Consider the following 20,114-nt stretch of genomic DNA (forward strand, 5'->3'; position numbering starts at 1 on the left):
TGACTGTAGCTGCACAGTTGCTGGGGAAAGCTGAGCTGGCCAGTTTCTATCAGTCCTCCCCTGCCCCCATGCTTCCTTCTGGCCTCTTTCCTTTTCAGGTTACTGAGGAGACATGCACCATCCTGCAGGGACTGGGCTACTCCTGTGAGTGCCGCGGACTGATTAATGTCAAAGGCAAGGGCGAACTGACGACTTACTTCGTCTGCACAGACACTGCCAAGTTCCAAGGGCTGGGGCTGAACTGAGAGCTTTCGGTGGGGTTCAGCATCTGCTGGGAAGTGCTTTCCTTCCCTGAAGCAAGCCAAGGAGAAGCCAGCACCATGCCAGGCACATAGGCCTACCAAGGGTTCGGCCACTGACTGGGTCTCTCAGACGTGTGCACCAACCAGATCCTGGCTCGAAGCACCCGCAGCCAAAAACTGCCAGGTCGTCGGTGCCTGTACCGCAGTCTCTAGGAAGGACAGCAGGAAGAGGCTCACTGGTACTGCTGGCCCTACGTTGTGTGGTTTACCCCCTCACTCCCCAGGTACTGTGCAGGTAACCTCAGAGCACAGCTGGAGAAGATGTCCCCCCTTAGCAGCTTGTGAACACGCCCAAGTTGAGAACTGGCTTTTCTAGGTACAAAGGAGGACTGGGGCAAGCTGTCTGGGATGGGCTTGGAACGCCACCCTGCCCAGCTGGATAAGCTGTTGGATTCTGTATTCTGCACATAAGCACTCTGTGAGTGAGTTGAAAAAGTGGTTTTCATCTATACATGGTTTCAGACAACAGGGAGAAAAGACCGTAATTGACACTTGTTCCTTCCTGCCATCTCTGGAATGCTTATTTTAAACAGATCCATTATTAATTTGGGCTTTATCCTTTTTAATGACTTCTTAGATGCCGGAGAAAAATCTTTCTTTTGGTGGATCCTTTGCCTTTTTACCACTGACACATAAAGGGGACTACTGTCCAGTGTCGGCTTAGGGCACTAGCTTGTGAACTGTGTGAAGTCAGCCTGGCTGCGGGGACAAAGCTCCAGGGAATGTGGCTCACAGCAAGAAGGCACAGGAGCCTGGCATGTGGCTCAGAGAACTCAGAGGCAAGCACTCGGGTCAGCTTCAAGCAGCTGAAAGCCTAGAAGATAAGGCAGAGCCTTTAGCCTTTCCCTGACTACTCCTGCATTTCTGAGCTCTCCCCTGCAATCTTTAACTTAGCTTTTGTATCAGAAAAGAATGGAGCCTGCAGAGAGAAGCTGGACAGCCTGTAGGACTTCTTTCCTTTTCTTAATCCTAACTTTTAAGAGGTTCAAAACTACAAAGATCTACCTAGCATGTGCAGGGTGCCTGTATCTGGGCAGACAGTCCTCTCACAACGTCCAGATGTTCTTGTTCTGAACCCGACTGAGTCACGGCAAGCGCAAAAGGCCAGATCTGTGGAGGGGCGTCTGGCTGTGCTCCCGCTCCACAGGTAACAAAGGAAGTCACCTGTTTGAAGGTGAGCAATAACCAAACTGCCCGTTCCTTTTCCTGAACCGCTTCACTGCCTCAGAACCAGAGCGTAAGAATGACATAGCGCACCCTCAGGATTTCTAGGGCAACCGAACCTCACTGTCCAGCAGGAATTCTTGACGAGGCGTCATCTGGGAGCTCCCTGAAGCAATACAGAAAACCCTGTACACAGGAGACTTCAAATGATGACACAGGGTTGCAGACAGGTGGACTAGCCATCCTGGTTTCCCTGGGACCGAGGGTGAGTTGTCACTGGAATCGAACCTACTGCCTGCTTGCCCTGTGTCCTGTGATGGGCTTTTACAGCCAGAGAAGGGGGGCTGTTTCCAATGCAAAAGGTGCTGGGTAGGCTAGTGGCAGTTGTGTGTTGCCGGTAATTGTATCAGAAGAAGTTGCTGTTTAAAGGAATTTTATGGGGAAAACTCTGGGAAGGGAAATAAAATTAGACTTCTTACACTGCCTTTTTCACATGCCAACTTTTCATGTAAAGGGCTGGTTTCAGGCAAGTATTGTACTGAAATCTTTGCTCTTAAAACCCAGGGGGACCAGGGCTGCCCTCCTGGGAAGTCAAGTCTCTCCTGCTGACATGATGGAGACACATGGCAGTTGGCTGGGCCTCTTTCTGCTCCTGCAACATTCAGGTCACTTTGTTCCTCCACCAACAGGAGCCCCCAACTGGTTACCTGTCATGTATTTATTTCTCCTTCCAGTTAAACCACTGGGCTCACGTAAGAATATTTGGTAAGCTTTACTTTTCAGTGTTTAGGTCACAGCGTATAACTGACACAAGTCACATGCAGTTATTTTTATAAATCTGTTTTCTCATCTTCCTAGGCCTCATTTTGTTTATGACAGAAACAAATGCCTTCCTAACACTGACTTCTCTATGGGCCAAGGGCTCGCTTAAAGCATCTACTAAGGTGGCCTCACCGACTCCAGGGAAAATAAGGCCTGGATCCCTGGTATTAACTGCCGGACACATCGTGTCTGTAGTCAGTCAGCACACACAGATGTGCTTTGAGAAGGTAGATGCAAATAACGAGGGCTTGCTGTCGTAAATCCTTATTTGTAACATTTGTTTCAAAAGGTTTTTTCATTTTTATGAAAAGCACTAGTATTTCTAAGCTGAACCGACAGCTCTGGTTAGCTGCTTTTCCTCAATCAGCAACGCTGAAAACCTGAGTGCCCTGAAGTGCTGGAATGGTCACGTTTTTCCTGGTGTATTGTACTGAAATCTCTGCTCTGAAAACCCAGGGGGACCAGGGCTGCCCTCCTGGGAAGTCAAGTCTCTCCTGCTGACATAATGGAGACACATGGCAGTTGGCTGGGCCTCTTTTTCAGGAAATTTTAAGTAACTAAGTAGATCTAAAGAGTCAATTACTGCATGAATTATATGTTAGATTAAAACTAGACTATTTGAGCTTATTTTTAAAATTCTTTTGGCACAGGCTTTTAAAAAGATTATTAGGTCATCTTTAACTCTCTTGAGAGAATCAATTTTCCTTCACTCTGTTTGTTCTTGCTAAATGTTAATTTTCAAATCCAAAACAGTCACATTGAGAGACAATGACAATGAAAGAGGTTCCTGCTGTTTTCCAGACAGGCTCTGCACAATCCTGGCAGGATCTGCACTTAACATGCTTACTGTTCTGGGCTGCATACATCCTTTTATCCTCGCTTTTTATCTTAGACTAAACAGGTTATATACTGAACCAGACTCAGAAAAATCACCATTCAGTTCACGGTCCTGTTATAGAAGGGGACCACATGTCTCCTGCTTAAATAAATTGCTGGGCAGGGCTCAGACACAGGTGACCTTTGAGAAACAGTATACTGAAACATAAGCGCTCCTTTAAGCTCAGTAATTGTCCTGCTCAAGGATGTTTTACTTCATCCCTTTGCTATAGTTCCAACAACCCTCTCAAGAAAGGGGGAGAGAAAAACCCTCAAAAAACCAACAACAGACAGACAAGTTAAAGCCATGAAACTGGGTCTGAGCACCTACACAAGCACACCGTTCCCGTCAGGTACTTGCTGGGGGCGGGGGGCGGGGTGCTGAACCACGGTAGTAAATTCTAAAACTATGTTACGTATGTTACTCTGTTCTTCAAGGTATGACAACGGAAAAATCTCACTGGATAGGGACATTAAAAAGTTCCTTAGTTACGATCCAGTGAAACAAAAGGCTTGTCACTCCTCTGAAAGCACTTGGCCCAGGCCGACTCTCACTTTCTGCTGGGTATGGCAACAGCCCAAGGCCACATTCTTTCCTCACGAGGCCACTACTGAATCATCAAGATGAGCTCTGATACGTTCAGCTACATTCTTTGTTTCTTAATTGATGGTTACGAAAAAGGCGATTTTATTTTTTGAGCTGCTCTCACTCTTTATCATGACAGTCACAGGGTTAACTTCGCTGACATGCTTGCTGTAACTCAAAGTCCTGGGCTCAGCTTTATTAACAGAAGTCCAATCTCTGGAACATCAGAATGAATTGTTCCAAAGTTTAATTAAAAACACAATTTACAAATATTTAACATCCTTGAAAAGCATTTCCAAAGTTAAGAACAAAAAAAATATGTACATTATATATAATCAAATACCAGCCAGCTTCAAATCTCATCAGGTCCGCATTCAGCAGGATCAGCCTTGCTGGGGTCTTCAAAATCTGAAAGAAAAAGACACACTGACTGACTTCCCACTTTATTCTTTTAGTTAAAAAGGGAAGTGAAGGTAGCACCCAGAAGAACTGTGTGTGAACCACAGACCGTGAGAATCACTGTAGCCGCTATCGCAAAGGTGGTAAACCGATTCTTCAGCAGGATGGAAGGAAAAGGCGAAGCAGCTTACACATAGAAAGCACACAAGGATAAACCTTCCCACTGTCATCTGAGGGGAGAGGACTCATGTTCCTTCTGCTCACGACCGTGTTCCACTTCCCGAGAAACGGGACACCTACCTTCTGTCAGATCTACAGAGCTGTTTTCTAAGCTGGGAGAAGGCATGGAAATCCCCAGTGCTTTTCGAACTCCGTATGTGCTGACAACGTCACCGGGAGTAACTTGCTGTGCAAGTTCTTTAAGATTATTGGTCACTTGTTCAGCTAAAAAACAATAAAAATGGTCTAGGTAACTGAAATGATTCTTTTAATTTAAAAAACAACCCAAAGAATGGTCAGTGTACAAATGCAAAGCACCACTCTCCCTGTTATTCCGTGTGGCCTTCACAGTGGTATCACTACCCAGGGTTTCCTTTAAGCAGCCCCCCCACTCTCCTCGTACCCAAGGTGCCACATACCGAGAAGCATTTCTCTGTACGAGGGACCCAAGAGGCAGATGGTGTTGGGAGGGGGTCTGGTGCTCAGACGTTCGTTCTGGGCTTCCTGGAGCTCCCTAAGCAATTTGGTGGTCTCGTCAAGTTTCCTCTGGAACACCTCGGCTTCTGTGTGGTAAGAGAAAGAATGCACTGAAGAAGGCACACACACGTTTGTGTCTGAGCCTGTGCTGTACACGGAGTCCCAGTCTCTGGGGCTTTGCTATTTACCGATAGGTCTTCTCTCCTAAAAGGAGCTGTTGTCAGCTGCTGTCGATTCTGACCCACAGAGACCTCACGCAACAGAGCAGAACTGCCCCATAGGGTTTTCTAGGCTGCAATCAATTTAGAGAAGTAAAGGTCTTTCTCCTGCGGAGCAGCTGGTGGGTTCGACCTCTTGGTTAGCTGCAGAGTGCTTCAACCACTGCACCACCAGGGCTCCTCCTTAAGGGAGTAATCCTCCTCCAGTGAAGTAACCACCATGGGCATGCTTTACTATTCATCTAAGCACAACCAAGATTCTGCTGTAGTGAATGGCTACGTTACTCTGTACTCATGTGACATTAAGTCAGACCCTCTGGGGCATCTCACCTTCGGAGTCAAAAACTTCAAGTGGAGCACCAAAGTTTGTGACCGCCTTCAGTGCTGTGAGCCTGTCCTGGCTGCTGCAGTCCACAGGCCCAGCAGGCTCTATTTCTGTAACCTGCTTAAACAAAATTTGCAAAACCATGACACTATTAACTGGAAATTAGTAAGATGGCTTGTTTTTATAGGCAGTTATTCCACTTATTTACTTTGGAGTTAGAATTTTGACGCCTAAAAAAGATGTCCACCCAGAATACCCTTTTAAAATGCTATTTCAAATCCTGGCAAAAAAGTGTCCCTCCATTAATCCGTACTTCTGTGATGTAGTGTCGTGTTGTATATAATCTGCATCATTTGTTTTATACGGCAACCATTCTGAGACAAAGACCGATGACAGCCTTGTTGCTGCCTGAACTGTGAAGAGCTTTCGGTGATCCTGACAAGGCCTCCTGTTTGAGGCCGCACATCTGTGCTGCTATAGAGCTTTACCGTAAGATGCCTCCTGGACGGCCAGGCCCCGAAACTAGGCTGTCAGTGTTGTGTGGGAGAAACAATATCCTAAAAAGGGTAGAGTTTTATTTTTGGAATCACAGGACTCAGAGTTTCCATAACTGCCAATACTGCCTTTTAGGAACAGATGAACCCAGAAAATTAACACAAAATTAATGGTTCCAATGTATATACTACGGTACTGTTCTCCAAGTGGGATCGATCTGAACCCCTGATTCCTCACCTACCTATGGGCTAGGAGTGTGTGGGGAGGAAAAGCTGTGTAACTGTACAACTTGGCACCAGCGTGCACTTACGGTTTGCCATTTCAGCTGGGCCCCCAACCCTACTCTAGTCTTTACTTCTTACCCAGCTTCCTTCCTATTCTCAGATGTTCTTTCACTCTTGCCCCCTCACTAAGCACATGACCTTGCCTGCCTCCTCCTCCTTTGAAAACAACACAATCGTGTGAATTCCTTTACCATCTCCATCTACCTTTACTTGATCTCCTATCTCCAATTCCTCTTTCCCCTCGGTTAAAGTGCTTGTCTTTCCAACCTTAAAGGTCTCTTAATAGCCCAGTTTTCCTGCATTCACTGCGTTCCCTGAAAGGACACTCACTGGTCATCTTCTAACTGGGTTTCTATGAGCATCTGACATTGCTGAACCGTCTCTCCTCCTGGCTTATCATGCTTTCATGGTTTTCCCACCTAAACTGTTGGTCTCTCAAGTCTGTCTCTTCGATCTATTTCCAGTCTGTGTCCTCCCTGACAGTCTCCATGCTAATAACTGACATAAAATTTCACCTTTTAAGTCCACAACTTCCAGGTCCACATCCATAGCCCAGATCTTGGAGATACTTCTCAAATGACACTTACTACCTCTGAAGCGGAATGTGCTTTATTTCCTTACTGAGCTGTGCTCTTTCTTGCACTTCCTGCAGAAGCTAATGATACTATTATTTACCCCCACATACCGGGTCATGTCAATTTCAGTTCTACTGTAGCTCCCAAATCCTCATTCTCTCCTTTTACATTGTCATGCTACTCATTTCTCTGCTTAGGCAACTCCCACAGTTTCTCACTAGTCCTCCTTCCTCCAGTGTCTCCCCTCCAGTTTATCATGGCACCCTATCTTCTAAGATAAAATCCCAACTTCTCAGCACTGCAAACAAGACTCATTTGTTCCTCATCACCTTTCCTTCCTCCTCTCCCAAGGCAGTCCTTGGCCACCCACTTCTTGAGCTCTCTGCACACACACCCTGCTTTCTCAGATGGACTATGTCATGACAGACGCAGTTCTGCCACCTGAGATGCCTGGCCCTACCTGCCTGGACCCCGGTCCACGGGGCCTGTCCTCTGAAGACTTTGTGGAACTTCAGGCATTCCTCCAGCCTGTGTTTCCAGCGCATGGATGTTACACTGCATAGTGCCCTCGTTTCCAGGTTTGTCTCCTGCACTAGCTGCCGCTGAGCTTCACAGGAGCAAGGACAAGTTCCTTTTCTCTCAGGATATTTTTCTTTTACAGCTTATTCTCCATTTACATTTCTTGTGAAGAATAAAATATAATCACCTCCATGTCTTTTGTTGTGTCAAGTGTCCTAGTCTGGCTTTCATCTTCAGGCTAGAAGGATAAAGAAAAGCAACTCTTTATTAAAACATATGAGAAGGAAACAGGAAAACACCTAATTTCGTGGTAAAAGAAAAGGAATAAGAATATAAATTACTGGAAAATGAAATACAGTTATTGGCATTTTGAGTATTTTGAGCCAGGCGTACCTGGAGACTTCAAAATTGGTATTTCTATGCCTGATCAAAAAGTCACACACATTTTTAAGAAGGTATCTGATAAAAACCTGAATAAATAGAGTCTGTTTTCAATACCAAGTGAATCTGGTAAGACAGGAAGGAAGGAACCCCAGGGACTGTTTTGCATTAACAGAGGCAATATTCTCTGATAACAGGATTATTCAAATACTGCAGACAATGTGAAAGTTTCCCACAATCCCATTCTTCAGAGCTAATGGAGATAACAGACAAATGTATCATGGACATCAGTCAATAATGATCCATTGTCTTTTCTTGAAAGGTGTACTGTGATTTATTTCACCAATTCCCAATTTTTAAAAATTAGGAACAATGTTACAATGGTATCTTAATATAAGCTCCTTATTCTCTAGGATAAATTCTAAGAGGAGGAACTGTTTGATCAAAGTGCAGAGAAGCTTTAAATTCTGACACATTCTGCCATATTAACCAAATGAAGGCTACTCGGTTTTGGTGAAAGACAACTCAGATTGGTGGGAAGGATGTATTTTTGAACTGAGGTACAGTTTAACATACTTGAGGTCATGTGAAGAAAGTAGTGGACGTGCCAAGATTTCACAGCAGTTATCACTAAACCTGGGTGCTGACTTGAGCTTCGCCGACAGGTCACCCAACGAACAGCAACCCTATGTGCAGCGGGCAGGGGACATGCCCACTACAGCCACCATGAGGAGTTAGGACCTCCAAGAGACAAGGGCACTTTGCCTGTCAACTCTCCTTGACCTCAGTAGGAACATTTTCCGGTTCTAATCTTTGCGCCAAGACTCTCAATTCTTCCAGATTATAAACTGTTTTCAACTGAACTAGGAGAGTTTATAAGTGTTAATGGAAGACAGCAAAGAAGGGAAGCTTTTTGTTTTTTCCTTGAAGCTCCTATCACTGTGCTACTGCTGCATAATTTAAAAAAAAAAGGACATTCCATATCATCTTAGCTAACTTAGTTTCAAGCCAGGGAGCAAGACTTTTACCTTTTTGGTTAGGGTACATGGCACTTGCTAACTGCTGAGTTGTAAACCTCATTTTTGAATCCTACTATATTTCCAAGACGAGGGAGTAATGATAATCCTCTGGGCCTCACAGATCCTGGTAGCTGAGTTACTTGTTTCCGTTCATTGTCCTCCACCCATGGCCTCCACCCAGGCTGGGCTGTCTTTTCAGGGGAATGGAGTTCAGCTGTCATATGGTTAATCCCATGGTTTCATAACACTGAGTGACTAATGTCTGAAAGCCAATAATAAATTAGCCTGTTTCTTTAGCAGGGCTCTTACCGTCTCCAACTCTTGTAGGGCTCTAGAATGCCCTCCTTTTGTTAAAGCATCCAAAAAACTATCTGCCATAACATATGGATAATCTTGACATGTGGCCAAAAACTCATGGATGCTGAAAGAGAATGATGGCAAAGTCACTTTCATATAAATCCTCTCCATTGGCTTAATCTTTCTACATAGCCAAATATTTCTATTAGATGCTCTTAGTTTTTACACCATAATATAAAACATTCTTTCTAGGCGTGACACTTTACATACTTACCAGTGATAAATCTATCATTATGAGAGAATTAAACAATATCAGGAATATGGTGAAAATGAAATGTTCCTGGGGATTCTCCAAAGCAAACTAATGACGGAAGGGCCCAGGACTCAGTCCTTGGAGCTCCTCACTCCTCTCCTTCACACTTCCTACCCACGGTGATCTCATTTCCCTCAGGACGTTCAGTATGTACTAAAAGACTCTCCAAGGTACACCTCCAGTTTGGACCACACACCTTGGACGGCTCTATTTGCATGTCTAGTAGGCACCTCAAACTTAAAATGTTCTAAATTGACTTACTATATCTTCTTCCCAAAACAGCTCCTTCTAAAATCCTCCCATTCTAATAGCAGCTTCATCTTTCTAAGCTCAGGCTGAAATTCCTGGAGTCATCCTTGACCTCTCTCTTTTGTACCTGCTTCAATCAATGACGAAATCCTACTGGCTCTATTGACTTCTCAGCACCTCGAGGAGTACTCCTGTGATCCCCGCCACCATCATCTCTCATCTACATGATGACAGCAGTCTCCTTGCTTCAGTCCTCATCCCCCTACAGTCTCTTCTCCACATAGCAGTCAAAATGATTCTTGTAAAATTATAAGCCAGATTGGCGTACTACTCTGTTCAAAATCTACCAGTAGCTTCCCGTCTCAGAATAAAATGCCAAGTCCTCACAACCATCTACCTCACCTATTACTTCTCTGTGATTTTCACCTTCACTTGCTGTGTTCCTCACAGATGCAACTCTTTGCTGTTCCTGGAAAGTGTCAGGCAGGCTCCCACCTCAGGGCTTTTGCACTGTTTCCTCAGCTTCAGTTTTGCTCAATTTCGTTTTCTTGGCAAGCCTTCCCTGACTACTCTGCTTAACCATGACTGCCCTATTTAACATCGCACCCCACTCCCAATCATGGCGCTCCCTGCCTTCCTCTGCTGCTTACCTTTCTCCAAAGCACTTACTACCATCTGACAGGAGGACATGGGGTCCTTGTCAGCGCTGCTCCCTTGTGGAGCCTCAGCATCTAGAATGCCTAGCGATGTGAGCATGCAACGCCTATTTGTGGAACTCATGGATCAAAGTCTGGAAAGAATTTGTTCACACTGCTGAGAAGAGGTCTAAAGGCTTATAAACCGCTTGACGTTCAACCACACTCACTCAGTCTCTGACTTAGGGACCCATGCTTAGTTTTAAACTAATCAAAACACTACACATACATAAAAGTAACCAAATTCCTCCTTTATCAGAAAACCAGGGAATAATTAATCTATAGGGTAAAATCCTCTCTTGCACGTAATGAAAGCTGACAAGCTACCAGTGAGCGCCAAGAAGGAACAACCCAAGCTCAGTGTCCCACTCTGAGCCAGGAGCCGAAGCAAACCAGGCCGACATCTCGTTTTGTTGATGAGATGCAAAGTGTCATCCAGCGTTCTAAGCTGGAACACAGAATCTCCCCCAGAAACATGTAATAAGTGAGGGTGTGACTGCAATGGTCTACCTGGTACGTGATGGGCCAAATGGGCTCATACCTGGGTTGCCTTAGGAACCGAGTCAATATGTCCTATCTCAAACCCTGGGCAGAAAGCTCTGTGAGTTCCAAAAACTGGCCAAGTTTGGGAACACAGCTCAGTGATAGAGACGTTACAGCAGATGACCAGATGACGCAGGGACATTTTGTAATAACAAGCTCCTGAACATTCGTATCAGTTATAGTATGCAGCATCTTTAAAAAAGTACTGTTTGAAGAATTAAAACACTACAGGTGCCAACATCAGAAAATACTGGGAAGATATGTTCTGTCTTTAAAATATTCAATTTCCACTAAAGGATAATGATAACTAAGGATCTATTTAATGCCTGCCAATTTCAGGGGTAAACAACTGAACACATCTTCCACCACTTGGATAGCTAAGTCTATACACAGATCCCATGCGCACACTGTTACTTTAGAAGAACGTGGTACTCAGAATACTGATTAACCAGGGCTCACCTGAAATCGCTTGGAAGATCAGGGTCTTCCCCATAGGCTGAGTAGATTAAATCAGAGTCATCCTTGCTGATATTTGCAAATGTGGAATCATAATGTGGGGCGTATGAACTGTAGGGTCCATAATTCAAGTATAACACTGTTGGTAAAAAATGAAACGCTACAACACTATTCGTCAACTTACATATCAATGTTTTTTTTTTTTTTAATAATTTAAAAGATTACTGTCTTCCAGCTTCACTACTTCAATGACTGGTACACACAACTAAGACATTTCCCCGGATACTTACGAAGTCACAACTCAAGTGAATTTTTCCCCACAAAGGGGAAAGGGGGAAAGAAAAAAGACCAATGTTGACTCATTTTGAAAACTCATACCTGATTTTCAGTTTCTTAAAAAAAAAAAAAAAAAGAAAATGCTAATTGATGTTGTGAAAACACCACCCAGGGAGTTAGTGAATAATACAATGAATGGTTAACCATGCTTCCTTTCCCCATCTCCCTGAAAGAGTGAAAAGAGACACACTGTGACCTACTAGGCCAGAGCCTTACCTGGAGTCACTCTGTTCCTTTTATCCTCTTTGAACCCCTGCAAAGTATTCACTCCAGACTGAAGTCGTCCAGTGGTCATTCCCAGTTTCACAGGGCTGTAGCCTGGATCTGAAGCATAACACCAGGCACAGTGAGGAGGCATGAGCAGAGTGCCCACGAGGTACTGTGCAGAGTGCTCTCACCTACATTGCTGCCTGTCACCCACGTGACCCAGGAAAGCGGCTGGCAGCCATTACTATATCCATTTTTAAGATAAGAAAATCTGAGCTCAGAAAAGCAAGAATGTAGCCAAGACCAAAATCTGGATCTTGTCATTATACTCTACCAGTTCCTGGAATCCCTAAAAACCATGTGGCACTTAAGGCTTTAGTGGAATGAAGATGAATTTCCAAGAATAGATTTTCTCTTACCTTTGGCAACAATTAACCTTGATTTAAAAATTAAACTCGATTGAGGACAGTCTCTAAAATTATTAAAATACACATTCATGATACTTTTCCTTCATCAAGAATTGGTTGCAAAAAGAGACTTCACTTAAAAAAAAAAAGTTTTCCAGAAAAAAGGATTTAAAAGCCAGGCTTTCAAATGTTAAGATGATGGAAGTAAATCAGTACAAAAGGTTAGTAAAAGCCTGAAAAAGAGAAAACACCTGGATTAAAAGTAACAAGAATTCAAAATATGTTAAGGATAAATTAATATCCACTAGGAGGCACACATCCCAATGTGTCTGTAGTCTGTCACACTATGGTGGCTTGTATGTTGCTGTGATGCTGGAGCTGGGCCACCGGCATTTCAAATACCAGTAGGGTTACCCATGGTGGACAGGTTTCAGCGGAGCTTCCAGACTAAGATAAGGAAGAAGGACTTGGCAGTCTAATTCTGAAAAAACTGACCAATGAAAACCTTATGAATAGCAGTGGAATATTTGTTTGGTACAGTGCCAGAAGATGAGCCCCTCAGGCTGGAAGGCACTCAAAATACTACTGGGGAAGAGCTGTCTCCTTAAAGTAGAGTCAACCTTAATGATGCGGATGGAGTCAAACTCTCGGGACCTTCATCTGAGGATGTGGCATGACTCAAAATGAGAAAAAAATACCTGCAAACATCCACTAGTAATTGGGACGTGGAATGAACGAAGCATGAATCAAGAAAAATCAGAAGTTGTCAAAAATGAGATAGACTGCATAAAAATTGATATCCTAGGCATTAGTGAGCTGAAATGTACTGGTATTGGCTGTTCTGAATTAGATAATCATGTGGTCTACTACGCTGGCAACGACAAGTTGAAAAGGAATGGTGTCACATTCATCGTCAAAAAGAACATTTCAAGGTCTATCCTGAAGTGCACTGTCAGTGAAAGGATAATATCCACACCCTTACAAGGAAGACCAGTTAATACAGCTAGTATTCAAATTTATGCACCAATCACTAAGGCCAAAGATGAAGAAACTGAAGATTTTTACCAACTTCTGCAGTCTGAAATTGATCAAACATGCAATCAAGACGCAATTATAATAACTGGTCACTGGAATGTGAAAGCTGGAAACAAAGTAGGATCAGTAGTTGGAAAATATGGCTTTGGTGATAGAAATGACGTCGGATACCACATGATAGAATTTTGTAAGATTAACGACTTTTTTATTGCAAATACCTTTTTTCAACAACATAAACAGCGACTATATATGTGGACCCTGCTGGATGGAACACAAAGTTATCAAATTGACTAGATCTGTGGAAAAAGTTGATGGAGAAGCTCAATATCATCAGCTAGAACAAGACCAGGGGCAGACTGTGGAGTAGACCATCAATTGCTCATATGCAAGTTCGAGATGAAGCTGAAGGAAATTAGTAACAAGTCCACGACACCCAAAGTACAACCTTGAGTATATCACACCTGAATTGAGAGACCATCTCAAGAATAGATTTGACATGTTAAAGACTGAAGCCTGAAGACAAGCTGTGGAATGACATCAAGGATATCAAGAATGAAGAAAGCAAAAGTTCATTAAAAAGGAAAGAAAGGAAAGACCAAAATGGGTGTCAGAACAGACTCTGAAACTTGCTCTTGAACATAGCATAGCTAAAGCAAATGAAGAAGTGATGAAGTAAAAGAGCTGAACGGAAGATTTTGAAGGGTGGCTCGAGAAAACTAAGTATTATAATGACGTGTGCAAAGATCTGGAGACAGAAAATCAAAAGGGAAGAACATGCTCAGCATTTCTCAAGCTGAAAGAACTGAAGAAAAATTCAAGCCTGAGTTGCAATACTGAAGGATCCTACAGGGAAAATACTGAACGACACAGGAAGCATTAAAAGAAAATGGAAGGAATACACAGGGTCACTGTATCAAAAGAATTGATCCATGTTCAACCATTTCAGGAGGTAGCATATGACCAAGAACTGATGGTACTGAAGGAATCAGTCCAAGGTGCGCTGAAGGAAATGATGAAAAACAAGGCTCCAGAAATTGACAGAATACCAACCGAGATGTTTGAACAAATGGATGTAGCGCTAGAGGTGCTTACTCGTCTATATCAAGAAATTTGGAGGACAGCTTCCTGGCTAACCAAGTAGAAGAGATCCATATTTGTACCCATTCCAAAGAAAGGTGATCCAAAAGAATGTGGAAATTATCAGATAATATTGATGTCAAAAGCAAGTAAAATTTTGCTAAAGATCATTCCAAAGTGGCTATAGCAGTGTATCAATAGGGAATTGCCTGAAGTTCAAGCCAGATTCAGAAAAGGACATGGAACAAGGGATATCATTGCTGATGTCAGATGGATCTCGGCTGAAAGCAGAGAATACCAGAAAGATGTGTACCTGTGTTTTACCGACTATGCAAAGGCATTCAGCTATGTGGATTGTAACAAATCATGGATAACACTGCTGTCATGGATTGAACTATGTCCCCCCCAAAATATCTGTCAACTTGGCTAGGCCGCGATTCCCAGCACTGTTATCGTCTACCATTTTGTCATCTGATGTGATTATCCTATATGTTGTAAATCCTATCTCTACGATGTTAATGAGGCAGAATTAGAGGCAGTTATGTTAATGAGGTAAGACTCAATCTACAAGATTAGGTCGTGTCTTAAGCCAATCTCTTCTGAGATGTAAGCCAGAAGCAAGCAGAGCGACGGGGGACCATATACCACCAAGAAAACTGCGCCAGGAGCAGACACTTCCTTTGGACCCAGGGTTCCTGTGCAGAGAAGCTCCTAGTCCAGCGGAAGATTGATGAGAAGGACCTTCCTCTGCAGGCGACACAGAGAGAAAGGCTCCCCCTAGAGCTGATGCCCTGAATTTGGACATCTAGCCTACTAGCCTGTGAGAGAATAAATTTGTTGGTTGAAGCCATCCACTTGTGGTGTTTCTGTTACAGCAGCACCAGGCAGCTAGGAAGGGTGGGAACTTCAGAACACTTAACTGTCCTCATGAGAAACCTGTACATAGACCAAGAGGCAATCATTTGAATAGAACTGGAGATACTGCTTGGTTTAAAGTCAGGAAAAGTGTGTGTCAGGGCTGTATCCTTTCACCACACTTATTCAATCTGTATGCTGAGCAAATAATCCGAGAAGCTAGAATATGTGAAGAATGCTCCATCAGGATTGGAGGAAGACTCATTAACAACCTGTATTATGCAGATGACACGACCTTGCTTGCTGAAATTTAAGAGGACAGGGAGCACTTACTGATGAAGATCAAAGACTACTGTACTTAGTGAAGATCAAAGATTATACCTCAACATAAAGGAAACAAAAATCTTTACAACTGAACAATAAGCAATATCATGATAAATGGGAAAAATACTGAAGTTGTCAAAGACTTTATTTTACTTGGATCCACAATCAATGCACATGGAAGCAGCAGTCAAGAAATCAAACGATGCACTGAATTGGGCAAATCTGCTGCAAAAGATCTCCTTAAAGTATTAAAAAGCAAAGATGTCACTTTGAGGACTAAGGTGAACCTGGCCCAAGCCATGGTATTTTCAATCGCCTCATATGTATGTGAAAGCTGGACAATGAATAAGGAAGACTGAAGAACAATTGATGCCTTTGAATTACGGTGTTGGTGAAGAATACTGAATATACCATGGACTGCCGAAACAATGAACAAATCTGTCTTGGACAAAGTACAATCAGAATGCTCCTCAGAAGTGACGATGGCAAGACTTTATCTTATGTACTTTGGAAGAACCAGTGCCTGGAGAAGGACATCATGCTTTGTAGACTAGAGGGTCAGTGGAAAAAAAGGAGCATCCTCAATGAGACACTGACACAGTGGCTACCACAATGGGCTCGAACACAGCAATGACTGTGTGAGGGTGGCTCAGGATCAGGGTGCATCTTGTTCTGCTGAACATAGGGTCAAATGAGTCATAGCACCTAAGAACAAGACTATAAAATAATCTACTATAAAAAGTTCACATAAAAATAAAAAATGTGTTTTATTTTGAAAACATATCACTGGTTTTATTCTAAGTTCATTTGGCTTCTAATATTCTCCTCCTTTAGCATTCCAAGAGTTGAATGAAAAAGGTCTATTTAGGTCCCAGCCCCATTTTAGTGGACAGCCTTGCAGGGCTTCCTTCACAGCTGCTTATTTAACCCCGAGATGGCCAGGGTCCACAGATTTCAAGACTTGTCCTCCTTTAAGCAGCCCCAGACACTATTCTGTAAGCCTATCTTGGAGAAAGGAAACCCTGGTGGTGTAGTGGTTAAGTGCTACGGCTGCTAACCAAAGGGTTGGCAGTTTGAATCCACCAGGCGCTCCTTGGAAACTCTATGGGGGCAGTTCTACTCTGTCCTACAGGGTCGCTATGAGTCGGAATTGACTCGACACACTGGGTTTGGTTTTGGATCTTGGAGAAAATCAAAACAAAACCCACTGTTGTCAAGTTGACTCTGACGCTTGCATAAAAAAAAAAAACTTGCATAGGGGGCCAATAATACCCATACTTTGGTATTAAGATTTATTTGAACATCTGTCTTATTCCCCCACCCTACTTTTGGAGGCATCATACCTGGAGGCTTTTAAGTCAGGTAGAACTGCATTCAAACCCTGGTTTTATCACTGATTAGCTATAACCTTTGGGCAAGTCAGTTAACCTCTCTGAACTTTAGCAGTAAAACAAAATAAAGGTAATATTACAGGGCTACTGAAATGATTAAACAAGATAATGTATAAAAATTATAGTGCCTAGAAGTTTTTCAGTGTCCAATAAATGGTAGTTAAATTACCTCTTTTTCTCTCCGTAATCCATTGCTGTTGAGTCAATTCAGACTCATAGTGACCCTATAGCACAGGGTAGAAGTGTCCCATAGGGTTTCCAAGGAGCAGCTGGTGGATTCAAACTACTGACTTTCCGGTTAGCAGCCAAACTCTTAACCACTTTGCCACCAGCACCCCGTATTACTCAGAATAAAGTCTAACATCCTTAAAGTGATCTGACCTCCCTCTTCGCCACAGTCTCCTCCAGGTGATTTAAGTTCCTGCTTAGGGTCCCTTTTCAAGTCTCTCAAATCCAACAAGCTCTTTCCTGCTTCAAGGTTTTTCACTCAATGCTCCCCACTCACCCACCCCCAATTCACCTTTCTGGGATCAACCAAACATCTTCTCAAGGAAGTCTTCCCTGACTCCCAAATTGTTATTCACGATCACAGCTGTTCTCTTCCTTTGTAGCACTTACCACGATAGGTAAGTTCATATTTCTTTCCTTGATCATCTTCTGTTTGTGCTCATTCCCCCACAGAATGTAAAGGCAAGGGACCCGTCTCTCCCAGTTTTGTTCCCCACAACATACCCGACTCCACTTCCTGCTCCCAAAGCAGTGCCTCGACCATGGCATACAAGAAATGTTGGAAACTTTGAGTGTAAATTTTGTCGTAACTCACTTTTGTGTTCCCAATTACCTCTCTCATAATGGTAGTATTAAAATCAGTATTTATAAAGTAAATTAACATTCTCACTTTTGCATATCAGAAAGCATGATTTTTTTCTCAAATGGATCTGCTTGATAAAAAGTTTGCAGTTTTACATCAAATTTCAAACACTGCCTATGTTGTCTCCATTAAAACATTATCTAAGTATGACAAAGGCTCTAAAACATTGATTCTGAACATTCATAAACTTTCTACCAACCATGGTGCAAGATTTAATGCCCGAGTGCACATAACTTCGTTACAGTAAAGTACTATGTGACATATGCATCAATTTTATTCACTGAAATTTAAAGTTGGTTAAATTATTGTGTCATAATCTGAGGGTTTTGAGAAACCTCTAGAAATATCTGAGAACATCAGTCTCTGAAAACCGTGGCTGTAAATTACTGCTTAAATTTTCTAGCTTCATTAATCATGGGTATGAAATATTTCAAGGGCCTCGCATTTTAAGGGAAACTACATCTATAGTACCTACTTTGGGCTGAAGGGAAAGGCTAGCTGTTAGCATGAGATACACGCTGTCTGGTCAAGTTCTTTATGGATGACAGCTGGATTTACCAATATTCAGGCTGCTGCTTTAAAATGCTAGTCCAGGTTACAGCTCTTTGTCTAACAGCATCAGATTCGTGTACAGTCTTGCTCCGTGAACCTACCTCCTACAACAGGATCCACAGGATGGAGAAGCCCCAATGTTGTTGTCCCATCTGACTTTCTTCTTTCAAATTCACACTGCAATGACCCAAAGTATTCAAATGGACTAAACTGTTTTATAAATACCATATATATCTGTAGCACACTAGAACGTCTTAGTTTAATTAAGCTAATATTATATCACCATCATCATTAAACTCAAACATTAACTTTCACACCTGTCTCCATGTATACAGGTGCTGACAACAGGCAAAAGAAATGAAGGTTAAGAAAATCTCAGAACTTTAAAAGAGCTACATGGGTCCTTAAGAGATCTAGTTCTGCCCACTCTATCAATAAAGGAGGACACTGCAGACCCAGAAAGAGGAGTGACTTGCCCAAAGTCAAATACCAATCCAACCAAAACTAAACCCACTGCCGCTGAGTTGATTCTGACTCATAGCGACCCCGTAGGGTTTCTGAGGCCATAAATCTCTACGGAAGCAGACTGCCACATCTTCCTTCCACAGAGCCGCTGGTGGTTTGAACTGCCAACCTCTTGGTTACCAGTCGACAGCTTTAACCACTGGGCAACAAGGGCTCCTTAATACTAATCCACTTGGCTTTAAAACCAATGACCTAAACAATGTGATTTCGAAAACCAGGGTATAAATGTTATAAGTTTAAAGTATATGGTTCATTTTCCAAGTCAGAACATATTAACGTCACTAAAAAAAAAAAAAAATCAATAATAGAGATAAGATTAATCATGTATTTTACAAATAAATGTATTATTAATCTTTCTTTGTGAGTTTATTATACTGATGAAAAGTGCCATGGCAGAGGAGGATTAAAAAAACAAATGGATGAATGTGCACAAGCGAATTAAAAACTAAGAGTTCCACATCACCTAAATAAGAGCTGACAGCAGTGAAGGTCAGTAGGTAGTAGAAGAAAAGGAAAAGTTGAATCACCTGACTATTAACAAGCCGCCTGGTCAGCTTTCCTCCAGATTCCTTAACGATGCGGTCAATCTGCTCCTGCTCTCTTTCTAAATTATTGCTTTTGAATTTATCTTCACTCGTATCTTTGTCTTTCCTGGAAACATACAAGAGTATCAAGTAGAGAAAGAAAAATAAGATCAAAATGTTCAAATGAATTCCAAATATGTATACAGCTAAAGTGGAGACGCCTGTACTACCATCACCAACCAAAACTGTTTCCTAATGGTCTGGCAAGGGACATGTGACAATGTACGAACAGAAAGACAAACCCAATACATTTACTTAGTCTCTCCCCTCTTATCTGCAGTTTTATTTGCCTTAGTATGTTTTCTGGGTACATTCATAAAAATGAATTCTACTCCTAACATATTTTGAAGGAGGAGGGGGCACACACACTTTTTTTTTTTTTTTTACAGCTGCTAACCAAAAGGTTGGCAGCTAGAATCCACCAGCCACTACTTGGAAACCCTATGGGGCAGTTCTATTCTGTCCTATAGGGTCGCTATGAGTCGGAAACAAACTGACATCAATGGGTTTGTTTTTCTGGTTTAGAAACAGAAGAAACTTGCTATCACAAAAAAAGATTTATGGGGGTTTTGTTACTTTGCAAAAGTAAATTATGGCAGCAGAAATCTCAAACTGCTAACTAATCCCCTTCTCCAGAATTGACAGTGCGGTGCTCAGCAGTAAGGGCTGGTGGCCAGCGGTGTGCAGCAGGAGGCCCTCTACTGCCGTCCACTCACACTGGCTGCTGCCTGGTTCA

General features: G+C 42.7%; 2 protein-coding genes across 17 annotated transcripts in view; one reads left to right on the plus strand and one right to left on the minus strand.

Moving 5' to 3' along the window:
* Positions 1 to 7,450, plus strand: part of ADCY7 (adenylate cyclase 7) — a 74,611-nt gene extending 67,161 nt beyond the window's left edge. For 11 of the 15 annotated variants that reach the window (XM_049863698.1, XM_049863694.1, XM_049863696.1 and 8 more), the window contains one exon: positions 99 to 7,450. In XM_049863698.1, the coding sequence (XP_049719655.1) occupies positions 99 to 245 (147 nt within the window). In that variant the 3' untranslated portion in view covers positions 246 to 7,450. The remainder of the gene's footprint in view (positions 1 to 98) is intronic. The other 4 variants (XR_007514562.1, XR_007514563.1, XR_007514565.1 and 1 more) reach the window with 4 other exon arrangements.
* The window catches only part of LOC126064525 (bromodomain-containing protein 7), a 54,811-nt gene continuing 38,677 nt past the window's right edge, over positions 3,981 to 20,114 (minus strand). Inside the window, exons 8-17 of one of the 2 annotated variants that reach the window (XM_049863706.1) lie at positions 19,322 to 19,445; positions 18,371 to 18,446; positions 11,767 to 11,874; positions 11,218 to 11,353; positions 8,971 to 9,082; positions 7,449 to 7,499; positions 5,394 to 5,505; positions 4,788 to 4,931; positions 4,450 to 4,593; positions 3,981 to 4,158 (exon numbers count right to left, since the gene is read on the minus strand). In XM_049863706.1, the coding sequence (XP_049719663.1) occupies positions 4,103 to 4,158; positions 4,450 to 4,593; positions 4,788 to 4,931; positions 5,394 to 5,505; positions 7,449 to 7,499; positions 8,971 to 9,082; positions 11,218 to 11,353; positions 11,767 to 11,874; positions 18,371 to 18,446; positions 19,322 to 19,445 (1,063 nt within the window). In that variant the 3' untranslated portion in view covers positions 3,981 to 4,102. Of the gene's footprint in view, positions 4,594 to 4,787; positions 4,932 to 5,393; positions 5,506 to 7,448; positions 7,500 to 8,970; positions 9,083 to 11,217; positions 11,354 to 11,766; positions 11,875 to 18,370; positions 18,447 to 19,321; positions 19,446 to 20,114 lie in introns of both variants that reach the window. The other variant, XM_049863705.1, reaches the window with a different exon arrangement.

Source organism: Elephas maximus, chromosome 21, assembly GCF_024166365.1.
Source record: "Elephas maximus indicus isolate mEleMax1 chromosome 21, mEleMax1 primary haplotype, whole genome shotgun sequence".
Classification (NCBI taxonomy): Eukaryota; Metazoa; Chordata; class Mammalia; order Proboscidea; family Elephantidae; genus Elephas; species Elephas maximus.